General features: G+C 43.1%; 1 protein-coding gene across 1 annotated transcript in view; it reads right to left on the bottom strand.

Annotated features, from left to right (window-relative positions):
• Positions 1 to 14,707, bottom strand: part of RIC3 (RIC3 acetylcholine receptor chaperone) — a 52,980-nt gene extending 38,273 nt beyond the window's left edge. Inside the window, exon 1 of the mRNA XM_028116880.2 lies at positions 14,569 to 14,707. Within this exon, the coding sequence (XP_027972681.1) occupies positions 14,569 to 14,692 (124 nt within the window). The 5' untranslated portion in view covers positions 14,693 to 14,707. The remainder of the gene's footprint in view (positions 1 to 14,568) is intronic.
• Positions 14,708 to 23,260: the final 8,553 nt, after the last annotated feature.

Genomic DNA, 23,260 nt, shown 5'->3' with positions numbered 1-23,260 from the left:
AGAGCTACCATGTGTGCCTGGGTGGCTCAGTCGTTAAGTATCTGCCTTCGGCTCAGGTCATGGTCTCAGGGTCCTGGGATCGAGTCCCACATAGGGCTCCCTGCTCCGCGGGAGGCCTGCTTCTCCCTCTCCCACTCCCCCTGCTTGTGTTCCTGCTCTCGCTGTCTGTCAAATAAATAAATAAAATCTTGAAAAAAAAAAAAGAAAAAAAAAAAAAGAAAAAAGAAAATAGAGCTACCATACGATCCAGCAATTGCACTACTGGGTATTTACCCCAGAGATACAAACGTAGGGATCCGAAGGGGTACGTGCACTCCAATATTTATAGCAGCAATGTCCACAATAACCAAACTGTGGAAAAGAGCCAAGATGTCCATCAACAGATGAATGGATAGAGAAGATGTGGTATCTATATACAATGGAATATTATGCAGCCATCAAAAGGAATGAGATCTTGCCATTTGCAACGACATGGATGGAACTGGAGGGTGTTAATGCTGAGTGAAATAAGTCAATCAGAAAGACATGTATCATATGACCTCACTGATATGAGGAATTCTTAATCTCAGGAAACAAACTGAGGGTTGTTGGAGTGGGGGTGGGGTGGGAGGGATGGGGTGGCTGGGTGATAGACATTGGGGAGGGTATGTGCTATGGTGAGCACTGTGAATTGTGCAAGACTGTTGAATCACAGATCGGTACCTCTGAAACAAATAATGAAATATATGTTAAGAAAAAAAAAAGATAGCAGGAGGGGAAGAATGAAGGGGGGTAAATCGGACGGGGAGACGAACCCATGAAAGATGATGGACTCTGAAAAACAAACTGAGGGTTCTAGAGGGGAGGGGGTGGGGGGAATGGGTTAGCTTGGTGATGGGTATTAAAGAGGGCACGTTCCGCGTGGAGCACCAGGTGTTATACACAAACAATGAATCATGGAACACTACATCAAGAACTAATGATGTAATTTATGGTGATTAACATAACAATAAAAAATGTAAAGAAAAAAAATAAAGAGTTTACAGATGAGCTATATAGTTCCAGCAACAAGGCAACTGTGCCTTAACCATCAAATCCAATAGATTTTCCCCTCAGGTCTCACTCTTAAGACTTAACTGCAACACAAGAAAATGATTATCACATACTACTCATTCAATAAATATAGGATTAATCTGAATAAATCCCTGTCAAACTTTCTTGCCTTAATCTCAATGGCACACCACTCTCCTGGGTTCTTCTTTTCCAACCAACTGATCTTTCAACCTATTCTTTTGCAGTCTCATGCACAGGTTCTTCTTTAATCCTCTGAGAGCTTTGTCTCAACATGTTTTTCTTTATCCTTTTTCCATTGACAAACTCATTCTTATGGATCCATTATAAGTTCCAAAATGTATAACTCTAGTTCTGACCTTTCCCCCTCAAGCTCCCATCTCTTACTCTAAATTCCATTAGTATATACGTCCTTTTAGTCGGACTATCATGTCAAACCTAAAAATGAAACTCATTTTCACCTTCCAAAACCTGCTCTCCTGTGGGTTTTTGTTTATTAAAAAAGTAAACAACCAAAAAACAGAGTCATTCTCTCAGACCTTTAGGCTTAAGACCTATAACCTCTGCCACCTGTGACCAAGAAAATTCTTGAGATGGTGGGCTAGGGTCAGAATGCTCAATTTGGAAGAGATTTTTTTTTTCCATAAAGTTAACTGTCTTCAACAGGGAACAACTTCATCTCTTGGATCTTGGTACTTTATTTCTTAGAACTGAACCCAGGATGTTTAGAAATTCAGTGGCTATAAAACATTTGGAAATAATTTTTTAAAAAAGAAATTTTTAACTAGACATCTCAAGTGTACAAAAAAGTATAAATGATAATGTGTGAGCACTTGTATACCTGCCTACCACATAGATGTAACTGGAAGACTTGTGTACTCTCAGAATGTGCACTTTATACTTTAAGTATATATTCATAAACTACATACAATATTGTCTTGAGTTTTAAAACTTTATATTATGAATGGACAGTAGTGACAGTCATATAGCAATATGAACATACTTACTGCCACTGAACTGTACATGTACTGGTTAAAATGATAAATTTGTTATGTATATTTTACAATTAAAAAAAACCCTTTATATTATATCATACTGTACTCATTCTTCTGCAACTTCCCTTTTCTGCTCTTTTTCTGGGTGGGGATTAATATTTTGGCCTACAAATGCACCATGTTGATTTGATATATGTAGGTCCAGTTCATTCACTCGAACTGCCATATAGCATCTCCTAGTATGTCCGTTATCACAATTTATTCACCTCCTCCTGAGCTGATGAATACTTAGGTTATTTTCTATTTTTCACTATTATAAATGTTCTACTTTATAAAAGCTACATTACAAAGAGGATTTGTGGTTTTTAAAAAATTTTGCTTAAAAAAACAGCTCAAGAAGGACGCCTGGGTGGCTCAGTCAGTTAAGCATCTGTCTTCGGCTCAGGTCATGATCCTGGAGTCCTGGGATTGAGCCCCAAGTCAGGCTCCCTGCTCAGCCGTGAGCCTGCTTCTCCCTCTCCCTCTGCTCCTCCCCCACCCCACCCCACCCTCTCTCTCTCCAATACATTAAAAATTAAAAAAAAAAAAAACAGCTCAAGAGACCAGGATATTAAAGATATTAGAACATTAAAACTGCACTTTTCAAAATAGAAAACAGCTGTGTTCACTATCTCTGTATGCACTTAAGTATTCTCTAAAATGGGACTTGACTAAATCCTAATTGTTTATTGAAAGCTTTCCCCATATTTAGGTTTATTTAATTATTAAAATTTCACTTAGCATATCATTTAAGCTTGACTACAAACTTAATGGATTTTACAGAGTGAAGTTCTACTTTCCCTTGTTAATAACCATCCTTTTTGCTAAAAACAAAAACTCTAACACTGTTAACAGAAGAGCTTTCTGAAAGCAGCATTAAACCATCTGCAACATTTCATTCTTAAGACAAATAAATCAATAAATAACTGGATGTGTTTATACTTGATTACTGCAGTTTAAGAAAGATCCTTATGGGCCAATTCCTTAAGATATGTAAGCTTCTCCCTAAATAATGAGGAAATTCTAGAGGCCAAATTTAATTCGGCTTTACTTAAAGTGGAGCCTGGGACCACAGCTGACTGCTCCTCATCAGTCTCCTCCAGGGGTCCCTCATCTTGTTACATTCCTCTCCTACCTAAAGCTGTGCTCTGCCCACCACTGCTTTGATGTTTTCTGCTAATTTAACCATATCTTTTTTTCCATCTTTTACCAACTTCCCCACTCCCAAATTACGCTATATTCTATTAAGAGATACTTGTGTGTCTAAATTGCTCAGCACAGGGCCTAGTCCGTATACCCTACGCATGTTAATTATTACTGTTTTGTTAGGAGTCACCTGCCTAAAGCATAATTCTAACGGGTCTTGCCATTTTCTCCCATCAAAAGCTTTCAGTGGTTTCAACACAAGACTGTTACACAGTCAGTAAAGAGTAAAATCAGTACTATCTTTTCAGAGTTATTAGTTAAGATACTGGCTAGGCCTCCAACTATTTAAGTGGAGTTTAAATAAACCTTTTTTTTTTTTTTAAGATTTTATTTATTTGAGAGCGAGCAAGCGAGCACGAGCAGGGAAAGGGGTAAGGGAGAAGCAGACTCTCCGCTGAGCAGGGAGCCCGATGAGGGGCTCGATCCCAGGACCCCAGGATCACGACCCGAGCCAAAGACAGATGCTTAATGGACTGATCCACCCAGATGCCCTCAAATGAGCCTTTCTAGAGCTCATTTTCATCATCTGTAAAATGGATATAATTGGGGTTGTTACACAGATTGTTCAGGGTTGTTACAAGGATTACAGATTAGGGGCACCTGAGTGGCTCAGTGGTTAAATGTCTGCCTTCAGCTCAGGTCATGATCCCAGGGTCCTGGGATCGAGCCCACATCAGGCTCCTTGCTCAGTGGGGAGCCTGCTTCTCCTTCTCCCTCTCCCTCTGCCTGCTGCTCCCCCTGCTTGTGCTCACCTGTGCATGCACATGCACTCTCGCTTTCTGTCAAATAAAATCTTAAAAAAGATTACAGATTAAATATCATATACAATGCACCCTGCATGCACAGTGGGTATTTAACAAATTCTGGTTTTGCCTTCCCTACAAACTGAATTTCTAAACTGAATTCTATAATCTAGTCCAAAAGTACCTCTTCATATTTCTTTCCCATTACATACTCCTGATTCAGCCTAACTAGACTTCTCACCATGCTTTGAGCCTGCCTTGTGATTCTTACCTCTAAGCCTTTGCTTTTTGCTGACTCCAGTGATTTTGCTTTTCTCTCCAACTCCACATGTCTAAATCTAGCTTATCCTTCAGGGCCCAGGCCAAATACTGCCAACATCCCCAATGCTTTTTCTCATCTCATCCCCATGCACTTAGAACACACTGCTTGATCCTCTTTGAGTGCACTTATCACAACTGGCCTTATTCAAAAGTTTATTTAGGTGCCTTACAGCCTCTCCTTGAATGGACTAAGAAACAGAAATAGATAAAACCTTCCTCTAAGTACTATTTCTACCCAGTTTTATTCAGTGCTGACTAAAACTTATAAATCCTATCAGAGCACCAGAGAAGATGCCTCTGACATCCAGAAGCTGGCCTGGTACTATCAGCTAGGCCTTGGTGTTGGTATGAGCTGGCTTCACACTCACAGTTAGGTCTTGGTGTTCTCCTGTTAAACGTCAGGAATTTCAGAACATCAACATTAAACAAGGCCATTCTGTGACCACCGTGGATCAAGATGAAAGAGTAAGACCACTTTGTAATCTTCCTGAACACAGACAAAACATGAATACTGTCCAAGCTAAAAAATATCAAAAAGCTCCCATTCCTGGATAATGAGGGACTGCTGCTTCTTCATTAATTACAGCTTCAGCCCTTCTCTAGTCTGTTCCCCCTTTAGATAAACTCTATTAAGATATCCAGCCATCCAGCCACAGAATTTGCCTCACTTCCTGATGGCATCCAATCCAGAGCAAAGCCCCACATCCTTAAACCTTCTTCAAAAATCACCTAACACATGCCCACATCCTATAATAAAGTTTTTCTAACAATCTTACTGTGATGTTGCAAGCTTCCCCATGGTGTGCATTCTCCCTTGCTAAAAGTAATAAATCCAACTTCTTTAACTACAGGCATTCCTTGTGCTCTGTGGCTGACGGACGAATTATGAACTTCTTGAATAAAAGTCTAGGGTATGCTCTGGGTCTTGCATGCTGTACACTCTGCTGAATTGATCTGGATGACTATACTGGACCTGCTGGCCTTTACTGGAATCTCAAGACACAGCGCAGTTATTCTCAGGACTAAAAATAATTTATTACTACATTATCCTGAGTGGTTTTTAGTTTTGAGTATAGAAAATGGCAGCCAGGGTGACTGGTAAGAGGTGCTCCTTACCCACAACTCTGCTCCACACTCATTCCCCTAGAAGTTTCTGAACTTGAAAAAGTGCCTAATTTACATGTATTCACAGGCTCTCAAACTGTCTCTTCCCTTCTCTGACACTCTTTCAGAGCAGATACTGAGGTTTCATTAGGAGAAAAGAAAAGGTAAGGGACCAAAATACATTCATCCTCAAGTACTTATATACCAAAACAAAGAGCTAACTTAAGATAAATATGTATATGTATTATATATGCATGTATATATACATATATGGACACATAACTATACATACATGTGTACATATTTCCACATCTTAGATAGTTCTAGACCCAGTGGGCAGAACTCACCTGAGGAAAACATGGTGACTTAAAAGAGTCTGAGCTATTTCAGAGGAACAGGGCCACTAGGGAGGTACTGGTAAGGAAACCTACTTGTAAGTACTCAAAGTGAGTCCCTCACTGGAAAACATGGGCAGGCAGGATCAGGAGGAGAGATGCCAGATAGGACATTATCGTGGGAGCACTCCACGATCCAGCTATGGAGGTGGTGAGCAGGACTCTCCTGAAGCTGACTCTAGCACAGAAGCAGCATACTGTCATCTTGGAGGGCTTCAACTACTCTGGCACCTGTCCGAAGTCTCAGTGTGCTGACCTTGGAACAGCTGACAAACTCCTGACCTTGCATGCTGAGGCTTTCGTGTTAAACAGGTGCAGAAGGTGAGAGGAGGGGAACTGCTACTTTGGCCGAAGAAGAAATTGGTCGGTGAAACGAAAAGAGAACTGTAGGAGAAAGGGACCATGCCAACTCAGTATTTGTGGCAGCAAAGTAGGGGTCATGTGGCCCAGGTCCTAGGAAGGCAGAACTAAGTTCTGAAAACAAACAGCCCCATGGCATGAGACCCTAAGAGGAAAGCTTTTTCTTTCTTTTTTTTTTAAGATTTTATTTATTTGACAGAGACAGACAGTGAGAGAGGGAACACAAGCAGCGGGAGTGGGATCATGACCTGAACCGAAGGCAGACGCTTAACGACTGAGCCACCCAGGTGTCCCTAAGAGGAAAGCTCTTAAAATGCATTGCTGCTTGAGCATTTCAAAAATTGTCAAACAGGAAAGCCAGAGGGGGCAAAAAAAAAAAAAAAAAAAAAGATGTACAGGTAGTTCTTCTAAAAGAACAGAGAAAAGATGAACAAAGAGACACATAAGTGAAAGAGTGGCAAGACTTGGAAGAACCCCAGGAGGCCAAGGTCCAAAATAAGATTTATAAAAAGGCTAGCCAAAGCAAACGGAGTATTTTTAGAGCAAAAAAGGCAATTTACCTGATGATAAAATGTAATTCTGAGGAAGCAGAACTTCTGAACTTCTATTTTGCTTCCATATTCTCTATCAAAGGGACTAAACTTTGGGTTAAATGAAAGAGAATCAGCAATCCTAAAGACAAAAATAAAGTCCCAGATGGGTGAGGAGAATAAGTTCGTCCACTAAGCAATTTCTACCACTAAAAAACCTGCAAGAAAAGTCCTTAAGCTAAAAGAAAATTTAAAGAAATTATATTGAGAAAATTTTAAAGAAGGGAGTAGGTGATTATTGTTCCAGTTTGCAAAAGGTGGATGGTGGACTTTTCACCCATAGAGAAGTGAGCACACTGTAGCTTAGACTAGATTCTAAAAAGGATTCTTCAGGGGGCGCCTGGGTGGCTCACATGGTTAAGCGTCTGCCTTTGGCTCAGGTCATGATCCCAGGGTCCTGGGATCGAGCCCCACATCGGGCTCCTGGCTCAGCGAGGAGCCTGCTTCTCCCTACTCATGCTTTCTATCTGTGTCTCAAATGAATAAATAAAATCTTTAAAAAAAATAAAAAGGATTCTTCAGGAGATTGTGAGGCAGACGGCAGAGAAGGAGGGTCCTGAGCTTAAGTCGCGGACACACTCAGAGATAGCAGCTGTATCTGTGCCACTGACTCTGAGAATGACCCGAAGGCTGGCAGAACAGTGCTCCCACATTTCATCCTAGGGAGAATCGAGGAGGAAGGCCACATCGAAAAAGGGCAGAGGAGCAGAGCTGAGACTGGGGACAAACCCAGGTAAGACTAACCACAAATGCGAAGGATGCCACAAGCATGGAGAAGTTAGAGGATCAGAGCCCACCCGAGGCTCTGGGGACCCACGCTGGGAAGATGAGTCCCCATTAACATCTTGCTTTGGGGAAAAAAAAAAAAAATCAGTGGAGCTTAACTTAGCTTTTAAAATCAGTGGGGTTTAACTCTGGGTACTTTAAAAATCAACCAGCTTAACTCCAGGAAAGCCAAAGGGAGATAGGAAACTGAGTCTTTGCCTTAAAGCATGATAAATAACTTGGCTCTAAACACAGCATAGAAACAACAGTTTGAAAAGTGCCTGAGGCACACATGACAGAGATGTATTTACTTCTCTCAGAACATGTGCTGGAGGGGCGCCTGGGCGGCTGCCTTCGGCTCAGCTCATTATCCCAGGGTCCTGGGATCGAGCCCCGCATTGGGCTCCCTGCTGGGTGGGAAGCCTGCTTCTCCCTCTCCCACTCCCCCTGCTTGTGTTCCCTCTCTGTGTCTCTGTCAAATAAATAAAATCTTTAAAAAAAAAAAAAAAGTACATGCTGGAGGCACAGGTATCTTCAGGAGAGTTCAACAACAAAAGTGCTGGCAAGCGCCATTTCTCTCCCCTCCCCAAGCCTAGATAGCCAGACACTTGGAAAAACCAGCACGAACACTCTCCACCTATTTTACTACTACCATGTGTGCAGTCTCACCTTCCCCTGCACAGCCTGGCAGGCATCTCTCCAAAGCGGCTCCTGCCCCACCATACCCTGCAAACCACCCAGCAAGGACCAGTGCCACTCCAAAGGGAATCTTGTGCTGGGGAGAGTGAAAGCTAACCCCACACACCGGTGCCTCTGCAGTTCCAGCAGCCAAGCCTTTTCACTGGCCACAAAAGGAAAAAGCCCTGCCTCCTGGTGTGTCTGCAACTGTGACAGAAAGACCAAGTGCAGAAATCAAGACTGACTGCTAACCCTGCCCACCTATGTTCCAAAACAAAGTGAACAGCACAAAATGGACAAAACCTAGATGAGCATCAAAAAAAAAAAAAAAAAAAAAAAAGCAGCTTAGCATTCTACTATACCAACAAGGTCAACAAGTAAAATGCCAAAAATCTAAAGCAATCCTCAGGATGCATTAAAAGAAGTAGAGAGTTTTTAAAAGGAGGGTGGGGGTGGGGGGAGGCAACAGGTTTGCTCTTCCATGAGCTAACAGGCTTCCACTTGCTATTTGCCTTCTAGAGAGGCTGTTTTGAGATACTTGAACTAGGTCATATGAGGAATGGATGAACTCCTACAGATGTCAACATAGGAAAAAAGACTGAAAAAGGGGACGTGATGCTAGTCTTCAAATTCCTGAACTCACCATCTTTCCCTTTCATCTATTTTCCTCCATTCCTATTTTGGTGAGGGGCATCACCATCTGTCTATTCACCTAAGCTAATAACTTGAGACTAATCCAAGATGCCTCCCTCCCCATCACCTTTCAATTCTATTTAAAAATGGCTCTTAAGTGGCGCCTGGGTGGCTAGTCGGTTAAAGGTCCAACTCTTGATTTTGGCTCAGGTCATGATCTCAGGGTCGTGAGATCGAGCCCCACGTCAGGCTTAGCGTGGAGTCTGCTTGAGATTCTCTCTCTCCCTTTGCCCCTCCCCACACTCATGCGTGCACAAGTGTGCACACGCTCTCTCAAGTAAATCTTTAAAAATGGCTCTTAAGCTGAAATTTCTGACAATGTTAAATAAATTTCAAATCATAAAAACATAAAAATAAAAACCAGAGAACTATAATAAATAAGAATTTTAAAAAGCTCTTAAAATTGTTCTCCTCCCTCTTACCCAGTGATGACAGCCTCCCCTGCTCTATTTCCTCCTTCCTCCAGTACCCCTATATCCCTTTGGGAATCTCTCTCAACTTCACAGTGGTTAATCAGTAGTTAATCAGTATATTCTTTCTACCCAAAGCACTGCAAGTAACTTAATTCAAGCCATTACAATGCATGGATAGGTTAGTCAGACCTACTGGGAAAGAACGAGGGTTGGGGGTACAGGCTAGGTTAGAGTGAGGTGGGAGTAAAGGAAGAGTTTAAAAGAAAAGACATGCTCCTTCTCTGGACAGTGGAATGTGAGAGGTGATGTCTGGTGCTGTTGCAACCACTGTTGCTATCCTGAGAGAGCTGTCAGAGGACAGAGCCAACGTGAGAAGGAACTCGGAAGTGAAATGCACACATAAAATCAGAGCTGGAGCTCTGAACAGATGGTGATTCTCTGGATCAGACAACACTAAAGGCCAGTTCTAACACAAGGTCTTTTCATTTGTACAAAGCAATTAATCCCCTTTTTGCCTTAAGACAGTTCAAGTTGAATTTTCTGTCATTTGTCATGAAGATCCTAACCGATGAGCTCAACAACACTGATTTAATCATGCTCATGCGGCCTCAACCAGAGTACGGCAACTATCTTCTCCTTACAGAGATCCTCACCATGCAGCTCCTACAGTGCTGCCAGGATGTTCTTTCTGAAACCAGACTGGAGGCTTATCTTCTACTTACAAGCTTACAGTGGCCTCTTCTACCTTTGAAATAAAATCCAAACTCCTTAAGGACGTCAGAAAAAAAAAAAACTTCAGTTTGGCCCCTGCCAACATCTCTGGTCTCACCTCTGGTCAAAATGAAAAACTTTTCTTCTTAAAAGGACACCAGCAAGAAAGCGAAGACAACCCACTGAGTGGGAGAAAATATTTGTAAATTACGTATCTGATAATGGGTTTTTACCTAAAGAACTGTTAAAACTCAATGAAAAGATAACCCAATTTAAGAATAGGCACAAGATCTGAATAAGACATTTCTCCAAAGATGATACACAAATAGCCAATATACACACAAAAAGATGCTCAATGTCATTAGTCATCAGGAAAACGCAAATAAAACCACAATGAGATATCACTTCACACCCACTAGGATGGCTGTGATCAAACAGGCAGACAATAAGTATTGGTAAGATGTGGAGAAACTAGAAGGCTTATACATTGCTGGTAGAAATGTTAAATGGTGCAGGCACTTTCGCAAACAGTGTAGCAGGTGCTCAAAAAGTTAAAAACAGAATAATCATATGATCCAGGAATTTCATTCTTCATTCCAGCCACACTAAAATGCTCATATTTCCCAAATGTATATGCCCAAGAAAAATGAAAACATGTCTACCTAAGTTTGTATTCAAATGTTAATAGCATTATATATATAAAAAATATAAACAACCCAAATGTCCAACAGATGAATGGATTAATAAAATGTGGTATATCCACACAGTGGAATATTATTCAGCCATTAAAAAGTAATGAAGTACTGGGATGCCTGGGTGGTGCAGTCAGTTAGGTGTCTGACTCTTGCTCTTGGCTTAGGCCGTGATCTCATGGTGGTGAGATCGGGCCCCACGTTGGGCTCCACACTCAGTGTCAAGTCTGCTTGGGTTTCTCTCTCCTTCTTCCTCTGCTCCTCCCCCTCACTCTAAAAAATTTTTTTAAAAAATGAAGTACTGATACATGCTACAACATGGATGAACCTTGAAAACATGCTGAGCAAAAGAAGCTAGTCACAAAAGATTGCATATTGTATAATTCCATTTATATGAAATTTCCAGAAATTTATACTGAAAGTAGACTAGTAGTTACCTAGGGCTGAAGAGAGTGGGGTGGGTGGGGTGTGTTGGAGGGGGTGATGGCTAAAGAATATGGGGATTTTGGTGAGGGGTGGAGTAGAAAATGTTTTAACATTGATTGTGGTGATGGTTGCACAACTCTGAACATAACAAACCGCACTGAACTATACACTTTAAGTGGGTGAACTGTATGTGAATTATATCTCAAGAAAGCTGTTAGAGGGGAAAAAAAAAAAAAAAAGACCGTCCTGCTCTAGGTCACCTTTCTTGCCTCCAATAAAACTGACCATTCTAAACATGAGTCCCCACTGTTCCCTGCAAGGGCTTTGGGTACATACAACTGACACTTAGGCCTTATTTTTTGTCTGTTTTCCTCTACTAAACTGTGATCCTCAAGCAGAGATTTGGCTCATTTTTCTTAGAATCCATGGTTATCTGTACACTGTGTATACACTATGTGAAAGAGTACATCATAAGTATTTACTAAAAGACTGTCCTAAAGGCTGTCATGTGGAAAAGGGACTGTACTTACTTTACATACTCCAACGGGCAGAAATGAAAGTTACAATGACAGATTTCAAGAATTTTCAAATAACTGGGGTTGTCTCCTACTCTAAAACAAGGATTTCAGTGTTCTTTCTCAGAATTGATACTCAAATTCTGAATGTATGTTTAAGTAGTATGTGAATTTTTCTAGGGAGAAACTCCATAACTTTCATCAGATTCTCAAAGGGGTATACGTATATAAACCCAAAATGGTTAGGGGCGCCTGGGTGGCTCAGTTGGTTAAGCAACTGCCTTCGGCTCAGGTCATGATCCTGGAGTCCTGGGATCGAGTCCCACAGCAGGCTCCCTGCTCGGCAAGGAACCTGCTTCTCCCTCTGGCCCTCACCCCTCTCGTATATTCTCTCTCTCATTCTCGCTCTCTCAAATAAATAAATAAATCTTAAAAAAAAAAAAAAAAAACGGTTAGGAATCACTGTTTTTAAAATGTCAGCATACCGGCACAGGGATTTTAAGTAGTTTAATTTTTACTGAAGCATAGTTGACATACAATGTTATCTTGAGTGTATGATATAGTCATTCTATAGCTCTATACATTATTATGCTCACCACAAAATACAGCTACCATCTATCACCATACCACACCACGAACACGACTGACTATACTCCCTATGTTGTACTTTCATCCCCATGACTTACTCATTTCATTACTGGAAGCCTGTATTTCCCACTCCTCTTCACCCATTTTGCCCATCCCCCCCCATCTGGCAACCATCAGTTCTCTACATTTATGGGTCTATTCCTGTTTTTGTTTGTTCATTTTTTAGATTCCACATAAGTGAAATCACATAGTATTTGTCTTTTTCTGACTTATTTCACTTAGTATAATATCCTCTAGGTCCATCCAAGGGCAGAGAGTTTAGTTAGCAAAATTTCAGTTACTGAAATTTATCATTCAGGAGAAGTTTCTTCCTGGATTATACTCCTTTGGTAACTAAAGCAAAAAGAATTCACAGTAGGGGCACCTGGGTGACTCAGTCGTTAAGTGTCTGCCTTCGCTCAGGTCATGATCCCAGGGTCCTGGGATCAAGCCCTGCATCAGGCTCCCCTGCTTGGCGGGAAGCCTGCTTCTCCCTCTCCCACTCCCCCTGCTTGTGTTCCTGCTCTCGCTATGTCTCTCTCTGTCAAATAAATAAATAAAATATTTTTAAAAAATTCACAATGTTAGTAGCTTCATAAACTTGAATTATTCATTTAAAAATATTTATCAACTGCTATTTTAGGCAGATGCTAAAGAAATAGTGGTAAACAAGACCAAGCCCCTGCCCTCATGAAACTTACACTCTGGAAAGTAGAAACAGAAAAAAAAGTGAGTAAATAAGAACATTTCACATCATATAGTAATTCCTTCAAGAAGGAAAAGAGAACAACATGAAGGAACAAGGAAAGATGCGGGTGGAGTTATCTTAGCTAGGGTCCGTAGGGAAAGTCTCTGAGAAGGTTACATTTGAGCAGAAACTTGAGTAATTAGAAGGAAGGTGAGGGAAGAACACTCTAGGAATAAGAACAGAAAGTGCAAAGATTCTAAGATGAGAACATTAGATATCAACTCTTGAGTTCTCAAGGGAAAGAGCCACATTAATTTCTATACAACATTCAGAAAGTATCTCCCACTCACATTCAATAGAACTTATTCAACATAATTCAGCATAATGGAATCCAATTGAGTAAAATACTATTTTAGAAAAATCTTTACTGCTTAAGATCATCATGAATTAATCTTCAAGGCAGACAAGGCAGTATCATTAGACAAAATGAGTAAAACCTTTGGGATTTTGTAATAAGGCAGAAAGGAAAATAATAACATGATTTTTTAGAAGTCTCTTCCAGGTAGTTTTACAAGCATAAAGTTTATCAAGCACATTCTACCAAGAGAATTCTCAGTTCAATCTGTCCTCCACCCCTAGAGCTTAGTGCTTTTCATCTGCAGTATTTCTATCTATAATGTGCAAAAGAGCGGAATGGTAGTCAGTGTGCACAAATTACAGGGAAGTGAATTTCAGTTCAAAAGGAGCTGTCCAATCATCAAAAGGCTGAACATTACTGGAAGTGTTTGGAGACTGTAAAACCATCTTCACGGGTATTACAGAGATAACTTACAGGAGAAAGTTACCAGAAGAACTTCAGGAGCTAGAGAGAATTGTTCTAGTTCCTTCTTTCAGCCTGGACATCCATCCCTTTGCACCCATTATGTAAAAGCCCCTGAACGCAACCAACTGGGTGGATTTGTAAACACCACATAACCATACCGGTAACAAAGGATTAGCAAACACTTAAGAGGAATGTAGTAATTCTTCGTCTCAGTAACTGAAGTTTGAGTTAAAATCTTCAAATTACATTTAAAAAGTCACAAAGACAGCCTGAAGCGGGGCGCTGGAAGTACACAAGGACTTCAGATTAACAATAGCAATGCCAATTGACTTTACTTCATACAAAAGCACGACACAAAGCACACAGAAACCCCAGAGAGGGGAATCCAAGCGGGAGCCCTCCGGTCTCAAAGCACCTGGACAGATGTGACAGCTGAGTGAAGCCAGGGACGGGAGGCGGGAGGGCTGCGAACAAAGGGTGAGCGAGAGACCACCTGGAGGATGCCCAGGTACGCGCGCCTGCATCCCCGGCTCTTCCTTCCAGCAGAAGGTCGGGACGGACCCGGTGCCCCATGGAGTCCGCCGCTGTCAGCTGACGCCGAGGGAACCGAGGGGCTTGGCACCTCCCCAACGCCGCCCGGTCTGCCCTCTCTAGCCGGTTTGGAGGAGACCTCGAATCACCCCTCCCTGGAGCGGCGTTCTCCGTACGCCGAGAGGGAGCTAGCCTGCGCTTACCTTCCGGCGCCGGCGGCGGCTCCTGCCGCTTTCCGCGGGACAGGAAGGCCTTGGGCAGCAGCAGCGACACGGCCAGGACGAGCCCCGAGGCCAGGGCCACCCTCCGCACGGTGGAGTACGCCATGGCCGCCGCCCTCGCCGCAGGTGCAGACGCCAGCCGGAACCGGAACCGCCGCGCCGGCGGCCTCCTCCGACCGAACCGTGGGCTGCGCGGACGGCGACGCGCGAGGGACAAGTGCGCGAGGCACCCGCACGGCGGTCCCCGTCTCCGTACTCGCACCCGCGCCAACTGGAAACTCCTCCCTCTCCACGCCCCGCGGTGCGTTCTGCTCCCCCGCGAAAGGCTGGCGGTTGTGCGCTTCCTTCTCCCCGTCCGGCTGGCCGCCCTGCTCGCCTCCCGCCCCCGACCACGCCAGCGAGCTCCTTCCCGCAAGCAGCTCCCACCGCTCGCAGCCAGCCTCCGTCTGCAGCCAAACGGGAGAATGTAAGCGCGTCTAAAGATCTCGCTCCACGGTGCGAAACCTTTCACGAACACCTCTGGATCCTCAGCACAACCCTCACATCTATCTGTGACCTCAAGGCCCTGACCGATCTGGTCTGAACAGTGGTGCATCCGGACTAGATCATTTGCTCTTTCCCTAGCAGATTCTTTGCTTTCAGGGAAGCTTGGTTTGTCCCGTTCCCTCTGCCTGGAAAATTCCTAACGTCATCTCCGCCGGTTAAAAACTCTGAAGAACTGAAAAATTCTACCTCCATGAGACTTCTCCAGTCAGCCCCTCCTTCCTCTGTATTCCCACAGTCCTTCCTTCGTGTCTTTATTATTTATACACATTAAATAATAAGCATTTAGTTCCTAAAATGTATCAAATCGGGAAATGGCACTATAGGGTCTGATGAATAAGATGGGTTTCCTTATGGGGCAGATAGGTATCTAAACACGAAAATGCAGGAAATATTCTGGACTCTGGAACAGTCAGCTCAACTGGAAGCTCCTGAAAGTAGGTGAAATTTGAGTTTTTGAAGAACAAGTCACTAGACAGGTGGGAGGAGTTAGAGTATTCAGACAAAGGTTGCAAAGAAAGCAAAGGCATGAAAGCCTGTGTGCCTTCCAAAGATGACTAGTGATTCATTTTGGCCGGGCCATAGGGCTGGTGACAGGATATAAAGTGATAAGGCTACAAATATAAACAGGAGTGAAATCGTGAGAAGCCTGGATATAACTTCCAGTTCAACACGGCAGATGGAACACACCCATTTATCTTTCCACAAAAATGAAAATAAAGAGAAAATAGTCTTGTATCTACTACAAGACTAAGGAGAATGAAAATATAACAGACAAGAAATGTCAACATTTTGTAAGATGCAACATTATCCAATAGAAATGACAGTCACGTATGTAATTTAAAATTTTCTAGTAGCCACGTTAAAAAAGCGAACAGGTGAAATTCGTTTAATACGTTTTATTTAACCCAATATACCCAAAGTATTATTTCAACATGTGTAGCACTCGTAAGTCACATTTCAATGGCTTAATAGCCATGTGACTAGTGGCTACCATATTGGGCAGTGCAGGTGTAGAGCATAAAAAGAAGTACCTACTGAGGGAAAGCCCCTAAGAGGAAAACTAATTCGCCCCTCAGAAGCTAGGAGGTCTTAAAAATTGAGTTCCTTTAAAGGCAGAGATGTGGAGTGGGGCTGAATAAAGGATTGGTTGAAAGTCTGGTTAAGAAGCAGGTGAGATTGGGCGCTTGGGTGGCTCAGTTGGTTAAGCAACTGCCTTCAGCTCAGGTCATGATCCTGGAGTCCCGGGATCAAGTCCTACATCGGGCTTCCTGCTCAGCAGGGAGTCTGCTTCTCCCTCTAACCCTCTTCCCTTTCGTGCTCTCTCTCATTCTCTCTCTGAAATAAATAAATAAAATCTTAAAAAAAAAAGAAAAAGCAGGTGAGATCCTCCAAATCTTGTTCCTCAATTATTGCAGCTGGGTGGTTGCCCCTGTCAGCATTGCTCAGGCATCATCATTGTTGATATCAACATCACTAAAAGTTATTGAGTACTTATTATTTCCCGATATTTTACATGTCATAACAATTGATTCTAAGTTTTATGAAGCAATATAATATACCCACTTTACAGATGAGAAAAACCAAGCAAGAAAGCTTATGTAACTCCCCAACAATTACACAGTATCAATCGAAAGCTTTTACTTGAACCAGGCATGCTTACTCCAGGACTTGCGCTCTTAACCACCAGTTTTACTCTCTGGAACCAGGGAAGCTCTGGACTCATGGACAACAGGTGCAGCCTATGGAGGTGGTACCTTATGGGATATGACTTCTAAGAGGTGCAGAGAAAACTGTGATGACCCACCCCCAAAATTCTGACTTGGGTGACTGGATAGGCATTGATTCCATATAACAGCATTTTGAAAACAGAAGAATCAGGTTCGTGAGAGGAGTTCAGATTTTGACTAGTTGAATTTGAGTTCCATGAAATATCCAGGTACTGCTATCCAGTTGGATATATGGGTCTGAAACTCACAAGAGATGTTTGGGCTAGAAACAAATATGGAAGCGACTGGCCCTTCAATAGTTAAGTGAAGTCTGGGAGAAGATAACATCAGCAAGAGTGCTCATATAGAGTGAGGAGAGGCCACAGTAGGAAACCTAGATTACACCATTATGTTGAAGTTCCCAAGTATGAGGACAGAAATGGGGTGGAAATGAAGATAGTGATCCAGGTGTTAAAAAGTCTCCAATAAGGAGTTACTGGGAAGTTAGAAGGTGACAGAAACAGAAGGTGTAATGAGCAGCCAGAAGACATGCTCTTGTATGGAGTGGTAGGTTTTGTGTTTGCTGGTTTTGAGAGTGGTTGTAGCGGCGGCAGGCTCTCCTAGGCATACTTAGAAGTATTTCTAAGTCCTTTACATGGAAACATGCATTTATGAGAATACAAAACTCTGAATAAATGCCTGACCCTAATTGTTAAAGCTTAATCTCATGTATTTTTTATCATTCTGCCCTTGAACAAACCTTTTTTCCTCCCGCCTACCATCCCACTGCCGTGGAACTTGTAAATTGCTCCCTTAGAAGCTTTCTGCCATGTTCCTGGCGTTCTTATCCCTATGCTAGTTGCCTTCCTAACATTCCTGATTTACCTTTATTCCACCTATCTTGACATCCAATTTCAGCCCAGAAACAAACTGCTCATGGATCACAAGACCCAGGACAGAAAACCTACCTTTCTCCGGTGTACAGTAGGAAGCAGAGAAGGGCTCTTCCAGCCTTAAACCCCCAAAGAAGGGGAAGACCTCCATCTCCTTCTCCTCAGAATCTCGTTCTACTTTGTCTTTTAATGACCAGCAGGGCTCCCCGATATGAGGCCCGGGAGGGCCCACAGCCGGAGCCACTTATCTGCAGCTGCTGCCAATGATTTCCTTCCCTCCACCCCTTTCACAGCTGACCTTGCCTAATATAGAAGGCCCAAATAAATCTGAACTGCTTCCAAGAAGCTCTCCCGGATGCTCCAGCTCATGCTAACTCTTCTTTCATTGAATTGCTGTGGATACTGTTTATCATGGGTTTGCTGTGTTTTTTCACCTGGACAGGAACCCCAGGAGGATAGGGTTATATCTTCTTTCCATGACATGACCAAGCACGGAACAGGCTCACAGTAGGTACTTACCAAAGTATGAGCCTGCTGTTTTCACACACATACACCCCCCCCCACACACATATACTGATTTTGCCACAGCTCCAAGCAACTATCCATCTTCCTAGGAATCAACAGTCAGAGTTTCCTGGAAAAGTCAACCCAATAGATATATAAACTACCAGTTATAAAATAAATAAGTCCTGGGGATGTCATGTACAGCATGGTGACTGTGGTTAGTAATAATGTATTGTATATTTGAAAGTTGCTAAGAAAGATCTTAGAAGTTCTCATTATAAGAAAAAAATTGTACCTATGTGTAGTGATCGATGTTAGCTAGACTTATTTTGGTCAGCATTTCACAATATATGCAAATATTGAATCATGTTGTATATCTGAAACTAGTATGTTCTTTTCTAAAGCTAATGTGTTCTATGTCAATATTCAATATATTTATATTTCAATTAAAAAAGATATGGTTAAAAAAAGGAGTCACCCCAAAGAGTCTCATTTCAAAAAGTCACTGATTTTGCCCACTATAGGTCACGCTACCTCATCCACCAAATTTGCCCCCCTAGTGACCACGATGGTTAATTTTACATGTCAACTTGGCTGGGCCACAGTGCCCAGATATGTGGTCATGCATTATTCTGGATGTTTCTGTGAGGGTGCTTTTTTTGATGAGATTAACTTAAATCTGTGGAATTTGAGTAAAGCCGACTGCCTCCATAATGTGGGTGGGCCTCACCCAATCAGTTGAAGTCCAGAACAGAACAAAAGTCTGATCTCCCCTGAGTAAGAGACAATCCTGCAGCAGGAGGTCTTCAGACCTCCTGGATCTCCCGTCTGTCAGCCCACCCTGAAGATTTTGGACTTGCTCAACTTCTATAATCACATCAGCCAATTCCCTAAAATTAATCTCTCCCTTTCTCTCTCTCTCTCTCTTCCTCTCCCTCCACTCCCACCCCCCATCCTGACCACACACACACACACACACACACACACACACACACACACCCAATTGGTTCTTTCTCTGGAGAACTCAGAAAAATACAGTGACTTTGCCTATTTCCAAAAATGTAATTCCCCCATGATTGAGGTTTTTCCATCCCACAGGAGAGTCCAAGGATGCACCTTGGTCTCCGAAAACAGTTCTAAAGAAGAGCCCAAAGGAAATACAGTAAAGTCATGGGCCCTTAATATGGGCAGGAAATTGGGGTGGTCCACAGGGAAATGAGACCCAAACATCCAGAACACTGAGCAGAAAGGAGCAAGACCTGTATCTCCAAAGCCCAGAATGAAGATGCTAAAGAAGGAAGCAGAAGATGGGGTAGGATGCACACAGAGGGTATATTGGACCAAGGCCTTGAAAGAAGGGTAGAATTTCCATCAGGGATGAGGGAAATATGATAAACAGCTGTTCACTGTGGATGTCCAAAATCTTTTGAATATCCTCTCTTTGATGTTATCCACATCAAGAACCTCACATTGTCAATATAGAATCCAGCAAACTATACTTCCCCTTGCCACCAGGTTCAGGTCTAGAACTTCATCCCCAGCCAGACCTACCTGTGCCTGACTTCCGTTTGGAAGTTATCTATGAGAGGAAACAGCAATGGCTGGGTTGTCATTTTTGATGGTCCTAGGGGGCAGCAGAGGTGGGATGTGCCCGCTGTTGGTGGCCACAGCAGCTTCCCGAGAGGCAGAGCTGGGACCACGCAGGCCTGGCGGCAATGGCAGCAGGGACCCCTCCAGAGGCCAGCTCTGTGGCATGGTTCTGGGAGCTGCTTCAAGCTCTGGAGCCCCGGTTTTGTCACCTTTGAAATGGATTTTGTGCTGCCTCCCTCCCTGAGCTAGCAAATGTGATGGAGCTTGGAAGGCAATTGGGTGTAACATGAAACAACAGCCCTAGTTACAGCTCAAAGCAGGTAAAAGGAAGAAAACTAGAATCAGAAAAGGGGAGAGGGTTTCAGAGCAAACCTATCAGGAGGAAGCCTCTATAAGACCCCTATTCCTCACCCTAAAACTTTCCCCGACTGGGACTGGGTGGGCAGAGGCTGAGGGCATGAGGACCCAGGCTTCCAGGTGGTATGTGGTCAAGGTAAGAATGTCCTTACCACTCTCCTACCACCTCTCCTCACTGGCCCCTGCCCCCGGTGGATGCCAAGCAGAGAGAAGTCACAGTTGGATACCTTGGGCCTTTCTGCCTCGAATGAGAAGAAATAGTCTTTGGCTCCAATTAATTAAGCAAACTGATAGAAATTCCCTGCCTAAGTCACACTTTGCATATCCATAATCTCTGCGCTACATTTTCTGTATACTTTACCCCTGGGTAAAAATTGGTGAGCATTTAAATGCTTCCTCACATAATCTTGCTAAAGCACACTCTTGCCTATAAATATTCATGCCACCGCCAAAACATTTGCAAGCTTTCCCCAAAGGTGAAATGTGTGTAATGTACTTTGTCTTCTGGGTATAAATATTATCCAATACATTTTGGTTAATAGGAATACACTAATTATTCCTGTAACCCTTTTAAAAAGGGTCATCTTCATGATGTGAATTTTTAAAAAATGTAATTACAGTAATTGGATACTTAATCTAATTAAAATTTGCTTTATCTTTAATGGGAATTTTTCTAAAGAGGGAGAATGACAATTGCCTTTTTGATAATGACTGTTTTCTTCCTGCAGGGAGATCAAGTTGGTGAAAACTGGGGAGCCAGGCAGTTTTGTGTCTGTCAGCGCCCTGCCTGGGCAAAGCCAAGTCAGTCTTTGCCTTAGGACTCAGCACTTACATAACGAATATGGGTTTTAGTTCCTGAAGAGAGTGGAGGAAAGGACGAGTGGAACCTTTTCTCTTCCGACAGATGACTCTGTCTCCCTCCCTAGGGAGCAGCCTTCTGTTCCCCTGGACCCGTGATTGGTCCACGGTGGGAACTTGACCTCAGCCTGCTACATCAGGGTCCCTCACTGGGCTTGCTGGAGCTGAAGGCAGAGAAGCAGCTTCCCCATTTGGGGGGCCATGGTGCTGTAAGGAGTTGTAACGAATGTTCCAGGGCCTCCACTCAGATCCCGTGGTTCACCCTCAAGGTCACCTGCAGATAGCTCCTGTATACAAGTTGGGGTCCTGCATCTCTCTGCATAAGGCTGGTCTCTAACCTGGGGAGCAAGCTAGGCCTGCTGGAGAGCTATCAGCCCTAGAGCAACTCTCAGACAATGAGGGAGGGAAGCAGAAATGAGGTGGATGGAGAGCAAGCCTGGTGTTGAATCCAGACTCCACCCCCAAGACTCTCCTTGCTCCTTCCTGCTCCTTTGATTCTGTGGGTTGCCCTGAACCCTCCCCAGCCATAGGAGTCAATACACTTCTCCCATTTTTTACATATGTGTTAAGCTTGCTGGCTAGAGTTGGATTTCTTTCTTTCTTTTTTTTTTTTTTTAAGGAAGTTTTATTAAAGCATGGGGACAGGACCCATGGGCAGAAAGAGCTGCCTAGAGTTGGATTTCTATTTCTTGCCACTGAAAAGTATCATGACTTTCTCAAAGAATAAGTGAGTTTGCATGCAAAGCATTTGGAATAGAGCTTGCTTCAGATTCAATGTTAACTGCCACCATTACTACCGTTATTATTAAGTGCATATTATTATTATTCAGTGTCTGACTTGCTTCCAGAAAGGAATATGGATCAAGGACCTAGAACTTAGAAAAGAGTCACAGGGGGCGCCTGGGTGGCTCAGTTGGTTACGCATCTGCCTTTGGTTCAGGTCATGATCCCAGGGTCCTGGGATGGAGCCCTGAGTAGGGCTCCCTGCTCAGTGGGGAGTCTGCTTCTTCCTCTGTACTTACCCCACTCATGCTCTCTCTCTCTCTCCCTTATTCTCAAATAAATACATAAAATCTTTAAAAAAAAGAGTCACAAAAGAAGTCAGTTTAATTCTACCTAATTTCCTCCCTTTTGTCTTTTTTCATAACTTGAAAAAAATATTATTTTATTTTGCTTAAGGGTCACATTCATTTTGCTATAATTTTGTTACCAAGTCTGAGTGGCATAGACAAACTGCTGAGCGTGAATGCCCCGGTCAGGTTGAAGTTATGGCAGGCTCTGATAGGCGGCAAGGTCACTTTAGGACTGTCATGAGCTCCTGCTATCTTGGCCCTGATGGGTCCCCTCCTCTGTAACACATATTTAAAATTGTATTTCATGACTACATTGGTATAAAGACAAATATGTTACTATTATATATCAAGACATTGTCGACCTAAAAATTCATTCTTCCTTCTGGTTTTAAGAGAAATTATAACATTTCAGTTAATAGGGTTCCTGCTTTGTGTTTCTAAAACACATAATTGGGGTTTTTTTTAAGATTTTTTAAAAATTTTATTTATTTGACAGAGAGAGACACAGCGAGAGAGGGAACACAAGCAGGGGGAGAGGGAGAGGGAGAAGCAGGCTCCCCGCTGAGCAAGGAGCCTGATGCGGGGCTTGATCCCAGGACCCTGGGATCATGACCTGAGCCAAAGGCAGACGACCAACCGAATGAGCCACCCAGGCGCCCCTCACATAATTGTTTTTTAATTGTATCAAGCACCACAGAAGTAAAATGTTGCCATTTTTAGAAAAGTTGCCAGGCAGATGTTTCTGTATTCTAGGGAATGGTGGAAGACTTACCTTGGCACAGGGAAACTGCTTCTAGGAATCTTCTGGCTCGGCAAGGCAAAGCCCAGAGGGTCATCTGGACAGAGCTGGCGTTAAGACAATGAGGACAGGGCGCCTGGGTGGCTCAGATGGTTAAGCGTCTGCCTTCGGCTCAGGTCATGATCCCAGGGTCCTGGGATCGAGTCCCGCATCGGGCTCCCTGCTCCTTGGGAGCCTGCTTCTCCTTCTGCTTCTCTCTCTCTCTCTCTCCCTCTCTCTCTCTCCCTCTGTCTCTCATGAATAAATAAATAAAATCTTTAAAAAATAAAAAAGACAATGAAGGCGCCTGGGTGGCTCAGTCGGTTAAGCGACTGCCTTCGGCTCAGGTCATGGTCCTGGAGTCCCGGG

The sequence above is a fragment of the Eumetopias jubatus genome, unplaced genomic scaffold (assembly GCF_037043125.1).
Source record: "Eumetopias jubatus isolate StellerSeaLion01/CBP00866 unplaced genomic scaffold, mEumJub1_p1.0 scaffold_13, whole genome shotgun sequence".
In the NCBI taxonomy this organism is placed as follows: Eukaryota; Metazoa; Chordata; class Mammalia; order Carnivora; family Otariidae; genus Eumetopias; species Eumetopias jubatus.
This window is presented reverse-complemented; position numbering and strand designations above follow the sequence as displayed.